We start from the raw sequence: 17116 nt of genomic DNA, 5'->3' as shown, positions 1-17116 counted from the left end.
TTCCCTCTTAGAAATCAGCCTTCCCAGAAGCCCACTGAATGTTTGTCAGTTAACTTATGGCTGCATAACTTACCCTGGTCTAAAGATTGTGCACACCTGCCAAAACTGCAGACAGCCTCTGCCTACTGACTTTGGCCATTACCAGAGGTGTCTGTTGGCCCAGATCCTTGTGACTTGCAAACAGAGGCCATAGGATCAACTTCCACCTCTTCTCAGACTTCACTTGTACTGCCTTTGTGGTTTTTTAGCACTGAGAAATTCAGGCCAAGTCCTTCTAGACCTGAGGCATCCCCTATGCTCAGTGTTTTCCTCCTGTTGAGGCCACAGATCCTCTCACAGAATCTGCCTCTGTTGACATGGTGCTTCTTTTGTCCTTCTGAAGTGGGGCTAGTAGTCTGAGGTCATTCTGGCAAATCCTGGAGTTCTCCAGGCCCCCTGGCTGCAGTCACTGGCACCTGAACAGCGGTGGCTCACTTCCACATGTCTTCAGCTTCGTCTGACTTTTGTTTGCCTCATTCTTTCCCAGCTTTGCTCTCTCCCCATCCACCTCCGTCTCCTTCCATCAGCTTGCCTATTGGTTTATCTATTTCTCCCTCCACTCTTATCCTCAGTTTTTTTTCAATCTCACATTTGTTGCTCTTACATGTGGCCTCCAGCATACTTTTTATGAGTAAGTAACTCTCCAATTAATGCCATTTTTAGTCTAGGAATTCTATAAAAGCATTCATTACCTTGGAGAGTATCATCTCAGACCATTTGTTCAATTCAATTATTTGCACTTCCTTAAATCCACAGTGGGTGCTCTGTACACATCTGTTCTTTGCATGTATACCTTGAATTCGCTGCCCTGATCTCTTGTGTACACATCATACATGCACATGCACACACATAGAGAAAGGCCTGGTAAGGTACTACACACCCTCACTAGGCCTGCAGCAGAGCCTGTTGATCCCCAGTCTGTACAATAAATCTCTCTGAGAATACAAATTTAGTTTCATTCAATATCTGTCTCGGTGCTTTTAGTGTCTACCATGGGGACCGATGTATACTGATTTCCCCATGAGTATTGGTTGAATACATAGATGGTGGATGAATAACTTGTACAAATTATAAAGGAAATCACAGTGATAAATATCATGGCCCCATCACAGCAGAGCCATCCATGTAAGACTAGGATATGTTTCTCAGCCTGCAGTGAAATATCATCCCTGCAGAACAAGTTTGATTGCTCTGAAAATTTTTACAAGATACCTACTCAGTTCATGTTGTACTGAGATTCCTTTAGCTCATATTTTAATTTATAGTTCCCGAACAGTTTCAAAACATTTCTTTCCAAATAAGGCAAGAAAAGGTGACATGTGTTTTGGGTTCATTTGGAGAGCAGTTATATCACTGAATAATTTGATGTCAAGATAATGACAAATACACATGTGAATGATTTTTAGACAATGACTATGTTTGTGTCTCAAGATGTAAATTTGGTTTTGATGTTTGCTTCTTCCTGCAGGCACTGTGGTCTCCTGGTTCAGGTTGGTGTCCAGTTGTTTCAGCATATTTGCAGTGTTCTCTCTCTGATTTTCAGGTTGACTTTGATCAACTTCAGGATAATTTATGTCAGATGGAGAGAAGATGCAAAGCTTCATGGGATCACCTCAAGGCAATAGCAAAACATGAAATGAAACCAGTTTTAAAGCAACGAATGTCAGAGTTCCTAAAAGACTGTGCAGAGCGAATTATAATTTTAAAGATTGTCCATAGAAGGATAATTAACAGGTAAGTATATTGAAGAACTTATGGAATATCAGTACAATGACATGTTGAGAATATTCTGCAAGCCAAAATCTGATGGTTAAATTTACGAAAAAAAAAGTTGCTGTACATTCTTGGTGCATAGCAAGTATACCTGTGATATAGATGTTTCGTAAGTGCTTTCATAGGAATTTTGCTTTTTCCTACAAATAACATGGTGTTGAATCTTGAAATTGGAAGGGATAGCAGAGATAATGTGATCTAAAAATCGCACTTGATGCGGAATTGCATCTGTAAGTTCTCTGATAAATTGAATGCTGCTTCCCCTGCAGCTGCTGCAACAGTTTCACCTACCGACATCCCACTCCTTTTCCAGGCAGCTCTAGTCATTGAAAATGTTCCTTTTTAAAAAATCTAATCTCTGGTTTGACCTCTGAGAACCTTCAAGTCGTTCATTCTTTGATGGCTTTTCCGTGTTACTTGTGCCTGGGTGAGAGCTGGGTCTCACTGCAAGTCCTCTGCTCTGGACCATCCTTTCTCAGTCACAAGTTCCACTAGTCCCCTGAACACAGCATTGATAGGAGGTTAGCCAGGGTCTAGCATGGCTTCATGGCTGTCTGGAACTGTTCTTCAGTAAGTGTTAGTAGCCAGGATTAGATCTTGGGTCAACTAATGTCCTAGGCCTGAATATTTCCTGCAAGAGCCACCATTTGTGCTCCTATGTTTCACCACCGAATGGGGTTGTGGAACCTTTTTCTCCATCCTTCCTGTCAAAGTCTTGTAAAGCTATTGTTCCTGTTATATTCATTTTACCCTTCCCTCTGTCTTTCCTTCCTTCCTCTTCCTTCAAGCCCACAGACAGCTTTCAAAACCTTGATTCCCTTATCTGCACATGAGCCCCCTCCTAGCTATGTCATTTGCTGCTTTGATGACCGTCATGCTTCCTGGGTCTTGATACACACTGCAAAGAAAAAAGGAGTAGTTTTAAATATTGGGCAGGACAGAGATGAGGCACAGAATCTTCCCTTAGGTTGATGACTACCCAATAAACAGTATTTTTGGAATCAAGTGATTCAAGTATAAATCCCCCTAACTAACCATTCAATTGCCCTCTGAATCTTATAAAAGACTCTGTTAAATTTCTTACTAAAAGTAGAGTACACTATGCTTTTAACATGCTTAGAAAGGGGAGGTAAGAAATGTGAGCTGATTTGACCCTTGATGCTCTTTGTATGATGCAAGAAATTCCCAACTTTAAAAAGAAAAATAAATTTTACACAATTTCCATTTGAGATGTCATGAAAACGAAGCCATTTTAACAAAGTCTTATAAAGCTGATTATTAATCATTTTATCCCAGACAGAGTGAAAACTCATTTTGGTGGTAAATCTACTCCTTAAGATAAATCTGCTTTCATTGTTCCACCCAAACTGGTCATTTGGGTGATAATTAAACTTGCCTTGCAATAAGCAACTCACTCTTGGGAAGAAAAAGTCATGAATGACCAATGGGAGGTACCTGGTGGTAGCCAGGCCAAAATGCCTATCAGGGTTGCCTGGACTACATTGAGAGAAACTGTCTTGGGTCAAATATAAAACCTATAGTATATTTAGTGTACATAGGTAACAAAACTTCCTCTACTTTCACATATTTTATTACAACATTTTAAAGAGAGCAGATAGCCCATGGGGCATGCCTGTGAAACCTGGGTACAAAGTAAGTTTTTAACAAAAGCCTTGCATGTAGAATTGAATAAATCTAGAAAATTTTGTTGAGAGATGAATGACTGTCATGCTTTGCTTCACTTTTCCATCTTCTGCCAAAATTCCCAGGAGTGATCCCAGGCCTACTGGGATAGCCTTTCACCTTTTACATTGGAAACCGAGACCCAGAAAGGAGAGGGACCTATAGCTTGTACCCATGAGTCATCTTGGCCATGTAGACCAGCCTACACTTAAGGCTTCAGAGCAGAACATTGTAGAAGGTTATGTAATTGTTGCTTCAGGTAGCTCCTCGGCTTCAAGACTATTGCTTTGCTTAGAAACTCTTGTTCTGGGTGTTGGAACCTGCATGCTAACCTTCCTTATATCTTGCTGCCCTAACACCCTAATAATCCACTTGGTGGATGTATAAACTCATTCCTATAATTTTATTAGGCTGCAGTTACACTGTGAAGGTCACTGGTGGGCTCTCGAACCTAGTGAAAGGTGAAGGAGGCCTAGTGGACTGCATTCAAATATTTAAGGAAGGCATAAGACAAACACCCAAATTAGAATCTCATTCTCCAAAATCCACCACTCCCACTCTACACCAGACTCCCATTTAATGATACACTCAAGCAAAAGTGGGTGATGAAGCAAGTCCAAGGTGTTTGGCTTGTTCCTGGAGGTGCTGCAGAGGGAGGCCGGCTCCCCATAACCGTAAGACCTCTGTGTCATGTCTTCTGAAAGCGACAAGTTAATTAACAAAACAACGCCTTAAATGTTTTACTCCCTCAAAGTCATATTTGTTTGGTCCTTCTAAAGGAACATATGGTCTTTCTCTTTTCAGATGTACTCATCTGAATCTTTTTTTCTCTTCAGATGTGAATTTTACTCACTTGTTACTTCCCTCATTTGTAAAATGTATGCTTGAATCACATTTCCAATTTATGGTTTGGATCTTCTCTGAATCCTAAAAATGCTCTTGAAAGTAGAGAATAACGAATCTTGGTGGTGCTTATGTGTAAAAGTGAACCCAGAAAGGTCATATATTAAGAATGACGTAACAGTTACCCAGCTATGGCTAATGCACCTTTCATTGATTGATCCTGCATACTGATCTTGAACAGTGATAGTAGTATATCACGCTGTTCTAATGAATCGTCATTTTATATATTTTCTGTATAATATATAATGTCAGTTTGCAGTAAGATCCAAGAAGGACAAATTAGAGTATAAATGGGATAATTACTTGTTTTGGTGGATCAAATCCAGGCCTTTGGCCTTCTAGGTAACTGCCTTATCACTAAGCTGCATCACCAGGAAAAATAGGACAGAAAAATACAAAAAGGTGCTATTTTGCATGAGGTAGCCATGAAAAGCTTCTCTGGGAAGGTGGGATATGAGAGCACTATCCATGCAACTATGTGGCAAAAAATGTTGTAGACACAGCAAGCAGCCAACACTGTGCCCTTCATCAGACCTATGATTTCAGGGTAGTAGCCTCTTCAGCTTCTTTACCCCACCATTAGACCTCACACTATCATCTTGTTGCCCTCTGTTCTCCTTGGGCTCTGGGTGTCCTACACAATGCACAGGGGCTGTTGCCAGGCATGACAGACCTAGCACTTGAGTGGCTGAGGCAGGAGGGTCACTGTGAATTCAAGGCCAGCCTAGAGTACATAGTCAGAACCTGTCTCAAAAACAATCAAAAACAAAACAAACAAACAAAACAAGGTCTGAGGCCTTAAGGTGAGCTTATTCAAGGAGTAGTCAAGGGTCTAGAACGACTGGAATCACAAGGGATGAAGTCACAGAAGTAATGGGGTGAGTCACACAGGGCCTTGTGCGCATGTGTGTTTTGTTTATCCATCTGTTGATAGATACTCAGGTTGTTTCCACTTTCTGGCTATTGTGAACAATGATGGTATGAACATTTACATAGACAATTTTATTTGTACAAATATTTTCATTTTTTTCTGGGTTTATGCATAGGAGTAAAATTTCTAGATCATATGGTAAGCCTATATCTAACTTTTTGAGGAACGGTTAGCAGCTAAACCATTTAAATCCCCCCAGAGAGATAAAAATGTCCAATTTTTCCATATTCTCACCAACACTTGCTGTCTTTCTGATTCTAGACATGTTAGTGAGTATGAGGTGGCATCTCCCTAAGCTTTTTATCTGTAATACCTTTAGAATAATGATGTCAGGTGTCTTTTTATGAACTGCTTGGTTATTTGTCTTTATCTTTTAAGAAGAAATGTCCATTCAAATCTTTGTCTGTTTATTTGCTTCCAACATTGAATCATAAGATTTCTTTATAGATTCCAAATACAAGTTCCTTATCATGCAAATGATTTGCAAACATTTTCTCTCATTCTGAAAGTTTCTCCCACTCTTAATAATGTCCTTTGGAGCACAAAAGTTTTTAATTTTGAGGTTTAACTTATCTATTTTTTATTGACTGTTTATGCTTTTGATATCTATCTTAAAACATTTTCTTACCAAAATCATGGAAATTTATACTTGTTTCCTTCGAAAAATTTTGTAACTTGTGTTAGCATTTTAAAAACTTTGATTAGTACATGTTTGCAGTGTACAATGACTACATTCACTGTAGAGAATTGGTACATGTACATAACACTTTCAGGTTTTTTCCTTTCCTTTCCCCTTTTTTTTCTCCAGCATCAGATTCATTTGTAAGAACTTATGAAGTTACTTACCATATTTACAGATTGAAAACCAGATGAATAAGCCAAAGAATTGACCTTCATTTTTCAGTTCCTTTTAAATACAAGTTGTACACTCTGTTATTTTCAGAAAAAAGAATCATTCAGTGCTTCTCATTAAGAAATAACACTCATATTCAAACTGTACAAATTAGAGTGATCAAAACCAAAAAATTTTGTTTAGAAATAGTGGTACCATTTATACAATACCTAATGTGCTCCACATAAAGATTTTCCTCTGTTTTCTACTGTCATTTTTTCCATTTCCTAATAATTAAATACTGGATACTTTACAAAATTTTTTAAACAAATAGACTCATTAAAAGAATTCTAACAATATTTTTATTTCTATTCTTGTTTAATCTAGAAACTGCAATAATTTCCTTAAGACAATATTTTCCCATTTTTATAGAAAGCTTTACATGTCCAAATAGAAAAAGGTTCAAACACAAGTAATCCAAAAGTAATCTCCTAAAACCTTGCCAAGATATGACCTCTATCAATGGGGAAGTGAGTTGAACTTTTGTTTGCATTTTAACTTAAGATTCTTAAAACTCAAAGCCCCAAGAATGAAGAATAGTGTCCTCCCACTGAGAGCTTGGCTCACTGGTTTCCTATGGAAAGATTTTAGATAAGTAATTTTTGTTCCTTAAAAGTGAAGTCATTGCCCTTACTATTTTTTTCTTTGCAGATTCCACTCCTTTTTGCTTTTTATGGGCCATCCACCTTATGCAATTCGAGAAGTGAACATCAACAAATTCTGCAGGATCATTAGTGAATTTGCACTAGAGTATCGCACCACCAGAGAAAGGGTTTTGCAGCAAAAACAGAAACGAGCCAACCACAGAGAGAGAAATAAGACCAGAGGAAAGATGATCACTGATGTAAGTTTCATGAAATCAATCTCTTTGTGTCATTTATTTTGAAAGTAATCTCAGCCCTAAATCCTCCCATGGTTTGGGAACTTGATTGTGGGGAGGAAAATTCTTTTTTTAAAAGTGCTTTCAAATTGCTCTTCTGCAATTTCTGTGAAAATCTACTATGTAACAAACAAGGATGTATGTCACAGAAGATTAAGATCATGTGCTTGGGCAAGGAATGTATAGCATAAATTGGCTTGTTATATGATGTTGATCACATAAATACTTGGTAAAATTAGAGAAGAAAAGTATCAGAGGTAACACCACTGATCATAAGAAGACAAGTGTATTGATTTGCAATTGATTCAGGATTTTAAACATGATAACAGTGTTACATAACTGATCAGTTGACACATGAACCACACATTTGGCTGTTTGACTGGAGAAACTGTACAGTTGTTCCAAGACATAATCTGATGGGTTCATGGCAGTCTCTTGAGTGACAGAATATCAAGGTGGGAAGAGATCTACGAGGACAGTGAGTACTCTGAAAAGTTTCCCTATATCACCTGAGGTGCTCTAGATACTTCCAATGTCTCTCCTGATTCTAGGTTCTTCCTCTCCACCGTCTCAGCCCTGAGCATGTCTCATTCTTGGTGCAGTGAGGTCACACAGGGAAAGGGTTCAGGAAGGTAGGGGCTGAGGGGACATACAAAGATGCCAGAGACCAACAAAGATACCCAAAACAGATTCCTCTCTCGGATGCACCTTCGTGAAACATGCAAGCCAGATTGGTATTTAACATAGCTCATCTGTTACTAGTAGGATCTAAGTTCAGTCCTGAAAAAAGCATTTTCTGTCTCTTTTCCTCACATTTATTCTTGTACTTAAGAAAAATAAATGCATTTTATTTGATTCCAATAGATCATATTTGGTACCTGTTAAAGGCCTTCCTCATATAATTTTTTTCATTGTTTAAATTGGTGCCCGTAAACTCATACTTCTGCATATATCTGGTAGCACATGGATTCTCAGCTGTGCAGTGAGTGAAATAGGAAAAGAAAGGATTTGGAGGTAAGGAGTGCTTAACCCAGGAGGATTTAACTCGGGAGGTTAAAGCTCACCTGAACTCAAATCAGGCAGATTTCTTTAGGGAGAAAGAAAAATCATGAAGACGTCACAGAGGCTGCTTTCTATGCCCCAGGTGTGTCCACGCTGTCAGCAAAACAGGGATCACAGTTACTCTACGAGTCCACATTCCTGAGGGTTCTGCCTTCACATGGAAACCTAAATGCATTAATTGAGACATTTGTTGTATCTCAAGGCAATTTTAAGGAGAACCATGAACTAATAAGTCCAAGTTCTTTTGTTTCTTTAAAATTTTCTGGACTCACAGGGAGAGCCAAGCTACTTTTCTCCACAAAGAGTCCTTTTTATGGTTCTTGGCAGTTTTGAAAACCAGTGCCATCATTTGAGAGTCTTCTGTCTCCTGAAATCAGGTTCAATGTGATTTTTAGCCTGTTGGAAGATTCAAGAAGCAAACTGAATCCACTTCGGCAAACTGTGGCCCATGTTTTATTCTAAATACTATTTTTACAACTTTTTAAAAAAAATAGTATTTATTTTTGTGGAAATAAAACACATTGGAGGGTGAAAATCACAAGCACAGAATGCATGTAATTATGAGAGTACGTCAAAATTTCTTGCCAAATTCTTGAGATTTTTTTCAACAGATCCCACTAATTTTTAAGTTCTGTGCTTCTCTGAAAACATTTGGCTTTCTCAGACATAAACAGAGGTAAATATTTCTAGAGTCTGATTTAAAAAACTTTAAACTCTCAGTAAAACGTGAAGCATACAGGTTTCTTCAGGGTTTATTATCAACCTAGTCCAAGGTTTTGAAAGGTCAGTGGCATTATTCATGGAGAAAGACTGCCATCTGCTGAAACTTTAGGATATTGTCACCAACACAAGTCAGTCTTGCCCAACGCTTAATAGGAGGGTTCATTGTGTACCCACCATCGCAGTGGACACCAAGGAAGAGTATAAGAGAAAGCTTATACCCCAAAGATGTCATCGTAAGGTTATAAAATGATACACACACAACTAAAACCACTGAGACCAAAGCCAGACCAAGATTTAGAATCATAAAGTTCCATAGCGCTAGAAGAGATTTTGGAGAAAACCACAGTAGGTCACTTTGAAACAGATGCTAAATAAATGAGGATGAAATGGTAGCAGTTAAATCAAGACAAAAGGTCTGGGTTAAACTCTCAACATTTCCTCTCTAGAATCAGCCGAAGAGCAGACCTGCAGTGCTATCCTTCCTTTGCCCTTGCTGCTCCTGGGCAAACAACAGACAGGCTTCCTTTCCCAAAAGCCAAAGCCTTCCTGGCCAGGCTCAGAGAGAAACCCATTCCTCATCTTCCTGTCCTAAATTGGTTCCAGACTAGTGGTGAGATAGACAAAGCAGCACCATGTAGCTGTGGCCCTTTCTGCTGGGAGAACTCAGGCTGGTGAATCCCAGGACTCCACAGTGAAGGGCACTGGGACTCTCGTGAAACTGTTGACCTCTCCCAACCTTGGCTTCCTCATCTCTAGGAAGGAATTGATGGTTTCTTTCAGGGATATTTAGGGGTCTTGGGATTTTGTATATGTAGTGCTTTACCCAGGTTCTATTTGCTGGGAAAATATTTGTCATTTCAGTTAAATCATTAGAAAAGTATGAGACTGTTGCATCTCATCACAATGCCAGGAAATGGGGGAGGCATTATGTAGTGTGATATACTGGAAGCATCTTGTCATTTTAACTCCAAATGTGTGGTCAACAAAATGTGTCTGGTTTGCTGGCCTGGCCCATAATCTCTGTGGAAATGTTTAAATTGAATTGTGTTTAATCAAAAGATTGACGTGATTTTTTAGCCTCAATTTATTTTTAGAAAAAGGGATATTTTAATGTCACTTACATTTATCTCAAGTAATTGAAAGAACACAGTCCATTCCAATGGCCACCATGATGGACAAATGAGATTGTATGAAGAGGAGAAGAGAGAATAATAGGACGCATCTGCTTGGGAGCTGTTCCACTTGTCCAGTCTGGCCTCTGTAGGAGAGGATTACTGTGGGCCAAGCTCAGCCTGAGCAGAGAGGAGTCTATCACTCAGGATGAGAGGTGGACAGCAGCTAATGAACAGAGCCAAGTAAATGAATAGCAGCAGTCTTGTGACTGAGGGCTGATGGTCAGCAGGTGATGGTGGCCTTAACAGGCTATCACCAACGACATGCAGGTCCCAGAGCAGGGAGTGAGGTCATTAATGGCCAGGGAACCAAGTATGCTGATTATTGACCTCATGGGCAGCCTTAGGAAGTTGGCCTAGAGCCTTACAAGTTCCTCCTCACTGTGTTCAGGGCTGGTCTTGGAGCTCAGGGAGCAAGTATCCAGGAGAAGATAGAAGAGTAGGGCTGGGTAGCTGCCAAAGCAAGAGGATGTACCCTGGTTGTGGTGATCAATTTCTTTTTTTTCTGTTTTTGGAATGGGATGTAATGTTAAGATTATCTCATCTGTGCTGACTTCTCTGCCTTCTAAGCATCCTGTCTTTTCTGTCCTGTCCTGTCCTGTCCTGTCGGGTAGACTGATGACGAGGATGAAATTGAGGTATGACTATACATGTAAAGAACTCCACATTTGACTTTCTGTGAGTGCTGTAGAGTCTAACTTACCATAGTCAGCATGCAGTGGCAGCACCATTCAGTGCTTTAAACCATGCATGGACGTTTTCTGGTAGATTTTCCTGTGATCACTAACTGCCTGACAAGGAGTGAACGGTTAACTGTATTTCCCAAGCTGTCCTCAGTCTACAGTCATCAGTGGTTCTGTCACCAGTAGCAGGTTCAGCAGATATCTCCCTATTCCTGAAAACATGGACAAGGGATTTTCCTTGTGCTCCTCTTTTTGAGTCTTTTTTCAACTCAAATTTGAGAACCAGATTTTAGAAATAGAGTTCTAAAACCAAAAGGAAGTGGCACAGTGGCCATGAGCTTCCAATTGATTTTCCTTTCCTTGACTGGCCCCTGTGACATCCCTAGATCAGCCTGAGTGCAGTATTGGGAGGGCAGGTTTTCCTCCCCTAAAACTGAGCACAGTGCAAAAAACAAGCCAAGCCAGACTGATGGGTCCTAGAAAATGAGGTGGGAGCAGTGGAGATGGTGCAAGCCACAGATGTGTCTCAAGCTCTGTCACCTTGGCTGAGACACTAGAAGAAAAGAGGAAGCCAGAAACCTGTGGAGATATTCTTTGCAAATGTTAATCTTTTTGTTCTTTACCCAAATATTTAGCATTGTGCTCATATCATATTCTAGCAACTTCTTTAAAACATATATCCTGACTTTTAATTTGGTAGAATTACAGGAAATCTTTGTGAGTTTGTAATACCTATAAAATAACTAAATATTTAAAGTAACCCAAAATAGTGAATTTGTTGCCAAATTCAGTTTCAGATGAATCTGTATGTTCTATTCTGTTCTGCACCATGGAACTAACCTATTAAGGGCCTTTGGCAAGTCACTTATTCTTAGAGCCTCAGTTTCCTTCCTTATATAAATTGAGATGGTCTATATCTAGAAGAAATCAGCCTTAGTTCTTAACATGTGATTCTGTGACTAAATCCCACTTTTGTAATTCTACCATCATAAATGATGTTTATGAAAAATTTAAGTGTTTTCTGGCACAAAGTTTGAAAAATAAATCTCAATCTATTTGACTAACAAGCATTATTTCAGTTCTTATATCAAGATTTAAATCTGATGTTTTTCATAATGGAGAGTGCATCCAAGGAATGCTGAGCAACATCCTGAGTCTTTTTATTTTATTTTGAGATAAGGTCTTGCTAAATTGCCTAGCTGGCCTCAAAGTTGTAATTCTCCTACTTCAGCTTCCCAAGAAGCTGGGATTTCAGGCATGTGCCCCCCTCCATGCCCAGTTTTAATCTGATTTTTTAGCTCTTCCTAAGTTGATGTCTGGCTGGTGTGTACTGGGGAAGCTAAGTAAACCAGTGGATGGGTAGAGCTTGTTCTGGAGCCAGTGGCTTCTCTTTTTACTAATACATCTTCTCTGGACAGAAGTTGTTAGTTGACAGCCTCTCTGGCTATAAAACTAATTAACACATTTGCAGAATGTACAAGCAGCAGAGCAAGTTTTCCTCAACTGAGTGTTCTGTAAGCTGAAGTTGGCTTTTTGGGGGAATCTCCCCTACATCCTAACTCCACTTTGGTTTTGCAGTCAGGCAAGTTCTCCAGCAGTTCTCCGGCACCACTGAGCCAGCTGCAGGGTCTGAGCTACGCCGAGGATGCAGCTGAACATGAAAACATGAAGGCTGTGCTGAAGACCTCCTCCCCGTCTGTGGAGGACTCCAGCCCCGTTCTGGGCATCCGCACACGCAGCCGAGCAAGCAGAGGTAATCCAGGAGGGTGGAGTTCATTTTGTTGGGTTGCCCATGGGAGCCAGCATCTCCATCACTGCCTGCAAGTGACTGTGCACACTGAGGGGCTGTGAGGGACCGTGAGATCCCCAGGACTTTCAGTGCCAACCTAAACACACACAGCTTCCTTTACTGACTCCCTTATGACCTAGCTCCAATAGGTTCATCTCAGAAACACCGCTTCTAAAAGTATAAATTTCAAAATGTCTTCTTATTATGAGAGGATCCTCGCTAGCTAAAGCTATGGTCCATAAGTTGCAGTCTGCAAATCAAGTTCAGTGCAATAACTATTTTTATAAATGAAGTTTTCTTGGAGCACAGACACATTTATTTATTTTTATATTATGTGTGACTGCTTTGCACTACAGTGGCAGAGTTGAGCCATTGTGACAGAGACTCCAGGGTTTGCAAAAACCAAAAAAGTTACTTTATAAAAAAAAGTGGGCCAACCCCTGGATTGAAACATACCCCTATGTTCCTTGTTTTTACATTTTTGAAACAAAATTAAAATTTCAAGATGATAAAGACACATAAGAGTTTCTGGATTTGATTTATAATTAGAAGGGATTTTTTAAAATGTAATTTTAAAATAGAATGCATTTTACACATGAGAATATTTGTTCACGTTTCCCTGGACTAGTCTGCTGCCAGGTTAGCCACACAGTTCCTCACTGAAAGATACAGTTCAACTGTCCACACTGTCTGATGTTTAAAGCATTTGTGGTGAGCTCCTATCCTGTCCTACCCTTGTCTCTCACCCTCCCATGTTGTTGGCACCATCCTTTGCAGCATACCCTGTGTATCCCTGAGAGTCCCTCTTGCTCATGGTGTCACTCAGCTGAGAATGGCCTTCTCTCCTGCCTGTCCATTTCCCACTCACCTCCAAGACACCAGCACCCCCAAGCCCTCTGTAGCTGTCCATGTCCTCCTTCTCTTTGGTGTACTGCTAAGCCTCAGTTCAGGCCTTCTGAAGAAGATAAATTGCTGGAGATGAGATAGGCTTTCTTCTTGTGGTATTTGCTTAATACATGCTATGTATGCAGCTAGAAGAAACCATATAATGTCCATGGAGTATGACAGAGGATGCTAGAAGTAATTGTGCTGGCAATTACCATGTTAGGTAAGCTAGGTTGTAGATTACCTTATATACCACAGAAATGTAGGTATGAATTAATGAATAAGTGAATGAATGAACAAATGATCAAACTGCCATTCTGACATCTTCAGAGGCTGTAGGGAATCTTTAGACCTTCAAGATGACAGAAAGTCAGCTAGAATCCAGAGTGCTATGAGGCAGAGAAACCTGAGAAGGACCATCAGTGACTTCTAATTGGCTTTACTCATTAACCAGGCTTTCTGGATGCTTGCTATTTTCAATTCTGTTAAATATATACAAATAATGTTAGTAACAGCCTTTGTAAAGGACAAAATATAAATGCATCTCTTGATATTTTCTTGAAAAAGAAGATGGGTCGCTACCATGCAATGCAAGTGACTTCTTGTAGTTTTTTTGTAAACCAGATAATCCCAACTGTTGTCCAAGAAGGATGCCAAAAGGACCTGCAGGCTATGTTCTAGAACTCTAGGGTTCTTGTGGAGTTATACTGCTGGTTTTTTGTTTTGTTTTGTTTTTACAAAATTACTGATTTTCTTACTTCATACAAGTACAGTATTTCTGAATATCGTTCCTTCTCTTCTGGCTTCATGCGGAACATTTTCTTTGACATGCGGCCAAGAATATGCCCAAAGAAAGGCAGCCCCTCGCCATCTTTAACCCTGTGTTATGCTCACTGAGATGAGGATGACCCAGTAGAAATGTTATATCTCATACTACTATCTTAATTTCTGAGCTGTGTATAGCCTTTTTGCATATATTATTATATCAAAGACTCAAAGATTAGGTGCCTAGGATTTTATCTGTCCAAATGCTCTGATTTCTAGGTAATTTTAGATATAAAGTTAGGTGAAGAAAATAAATTCACACCATTTGACAATGAAAAGGGATCTTGTAGTGGTCAGCAGCAGAGTCAGTATTCTAGCACTATAAAATATCTGAAATGAGGATCTCAATATGTGGGCTTAAAGGACTGGCTCCAGCAAAAAAGGGAAAATTTGTGAATTTAAGGACAGGCTAAGAAAAAGTGCACACACTAAAGCTCAGTAAGAAAACAAAACAGAGTAGAAGCGAGATATGGGACACAATGCAGTGGCCTAACCTACATTTGAAGTACCAGAAGGAGAAGATGGGTAAGAAGCAATGTTGGAAGAGATAATGGCTAAAAACTTCCCAACCTGACAGATATTAACTCATACACTTAAGAAACTTATCAAATTCAAATAGAATAAATACAAAGAGAACCATTCTATAGGCAAATACTAAAAAACCAAAGATAAATACAAAACATTTATAACAGAGAAAAGATGTATTACCCTCTAAAGGCCAACAGTATTAATGATTGCTAACTTTCCTGTAGAAACTAGTACCAGAAAAAAAATAATAATGTGACGTCTTTAAGCTGCTAGAAGATAAAACTTCTAACCTACTATTCTTTCATCAGAGAATTTATTTTCCAGAAATGAAGGCAAAATTTTTCCTTATATTAAATAAAAATATTTATTTTGATTAATTTTTTTCTTGGAGGCTAAGTTAGAGCTCCAGAAGGAAAAAATAAAGTATTGTCTTTCCAGCTACAATTTATGTATCCTTAGAAAATGAAGATAAAGTGAAACTGTGCTATTATGATCTAGAGTGTTCTATCCTCTCTGCCACATCTGTGTGTAAAGTTTTTTTTTTTGCTACTACTTGAGACTGAAAAGAGCCACATGAGCCCTTGCGTGTACAAGTGGTAAGACCAATATTCCCCTGATGGCTGCATGTGAGTGCAAAGGTTTTAGAAAGAGAAACAGGAAGCAAGCAAATAAATGGTGATCAGGCAATGAGCACAGTACCCAAGAAGAAAGGGGATAAAAAGCAGAACCAGGCATGAATTCATCATAAAACTGAGTCTGACAAGATGTTCCTTTTAAGCCTTTCCTGACAATTATACTGAAAGCAGAGCCCTGGGGATATGAGATATGGGAAGTATTGGTAATTATCAGAGGGAAGATTGGGTAAGTCCTTCATTTCTGGCTCAGTGCTCTGAAAATGTATTATGCCCAATGATAATTGGTGGAGCAGAGAGAGAGAGAGAGAGAGAGTGAGTGAGTGTGTGTGTTTGGAAGGGTAGTATAGTATTTCAAGACATAGGATTATGAATCAGGAAGTAAATGAGAGATGGAAAAGAAACCTATGGGTACAATCTAGTTGTGCCATTGATAGCCCTGCTCTGAGGGGGGTCATTTTCAAAAAAGGTCTGTAGGCCCAGTCTGACAACTGTGACATCAGAGGCCTCTTGGCTATAGTTACAACATCCAGACCACCCTGAAAGTGCAGGAAGACGCAATAGTAATTTCAAAATTTTGTTTCTGGGAAGAGCTTATTTTAAAAAGATTTCATAGTATAAGAAAAGGACCTCCTGATGGGAGAAGTAGATTGAGTTTCCTTAGGAACAAGCAGGAAAATTGCACTTCACAGTGTGTGCATGTGCCACTGCTGTAGACAGACCCCCCCCCCTTAAAAGGGAAGCAAAGCAAATTTTAAGAATTGTATCAACAACAACATAAAACATACTGTTTAAAATACATCCTATAGCCACCGGTCTCACACACATGCAGGTTCTGGACCTCCTCCTAAAAAGTAAGAATTGTTGGGGGCTGGGGATTTAGCTCAGCGGCATAAGCGCCTGTCTTGCAAGCAGGCAGGCAGTCATGAGTTCGATCCCTGGTACCAATAAAAATGAAAAAGACAAAAAAAAAAGTAAGAATTGTTGAAACCAATCATGTGAACTTCACTGTTAGAAATCATGACACTATAGCATATTTCCTATTTGCAGTAAAGTCCATGAAACACACATGTCCATGAAAACCACAGTCCACTGAACTGTGATCCACTGTTCCAAGTTAGTTCTGTTTTTTCTGTTTTTTCTTTGCCAATTAGATGCTTGCAAACTTCAAAACTTCAAAAAACAAGGGAAAGGGGCTGGGGATTTAGTTCAGCGGCATACGCGCCTGCTTTGTAAGCAGGCAGTTGTAAGTTCGACCCCTGGTCCAATAAAAATGAAAAAAAGACAAAAAAAAAAAGATAAAAAAAAAAGGGAGAAGAACTAATTTTTAAAATGTTTAGTAACAGTTATCATTAATGCTTAAATATTTTAAATATCATTTTTAACATTTTTTCCTCTGAAATGGGAAACGCTGGCTGTTCTTACAATGTAGCTGGATCTTATGTGGCAGGGAGGTCAGACACAACAGTGTTCTATTTGGCAATGACTTTGACAACCCTACCCTGTAAGCTTTTAAAATCATACATGTATTACAGCATGAAGTGTGGGCAGTGGAAATAAATGATTTTGAACATATTGTCCATCTTTCCTCCTGTGGAAACATTCAGAAATCATACAAGAGATTTCACAAACAAGTTGATCTATCACAAAGGCATAGTTCTGGATATATAAAATTAATTTGTAATTGTTTGATATAACTTATGTTTTCATGATGCT

At 39.3% G+C, this 17116-nt stretch overlaps 1 protein-coding gene across 19 annotated transcripts in view; it reads left to right on the top strand.

Moving 5' to 3' along the window:
- The window catches only part of Fhod3 (formin homology 2 domain containing 3), a 444662-nt gene that overhangs the window by 414683 nt on the left and 12863 nt on the right, over positions 1–17116 (top strand). For 15 of the 19 annotated variants that reach the window (XM_063232040.1, XM_063232044.1, XM_063232043.1 and 12 more), the window contains 4 exons: positions 1583–1773; positions 6873–7065; positions 10673–10696; positions 12320–12494. In XM_063232040.1, coding sequence (XP_063088110.1) covers positions 1583–1773; positions 6873–7065; positions 10673–10696; positions 12320–12494 — 583 coding nt within the window. The remainder of the gene's footprint in view (positions 1–1582; positions 1774–6872; positions 7066–10672; positions 10697–12319; positions 12495–17116) is intronic. The other 4 variants (XM_063232052.1, XM_063232038.1, XM_063232054.1 and 1 more) reach the window with 1 other exon arrangement.

This window comes from Cavia porcellus, unplaced genomic scaffold (assembly GCF_034190915.1).
Source record: "Cavia porcellus strain 051 isolate PalLab524CR breed Dunkin Hartley unplaced genomic scaffold, mCavPor4.1 scaffold_20, whole genome shotgun sequence".
Classification (NCBI taxonomy): Eukaryota; Metazoa; Chordata; class Mammalia; order Rodentia; family Caviidae; genus Cavia; species Cavia porcellus.
Note: the sequence above shows the minus strand (reverse complement) of the source record. Positions and strands in the feature narration are given on the sequence as shown.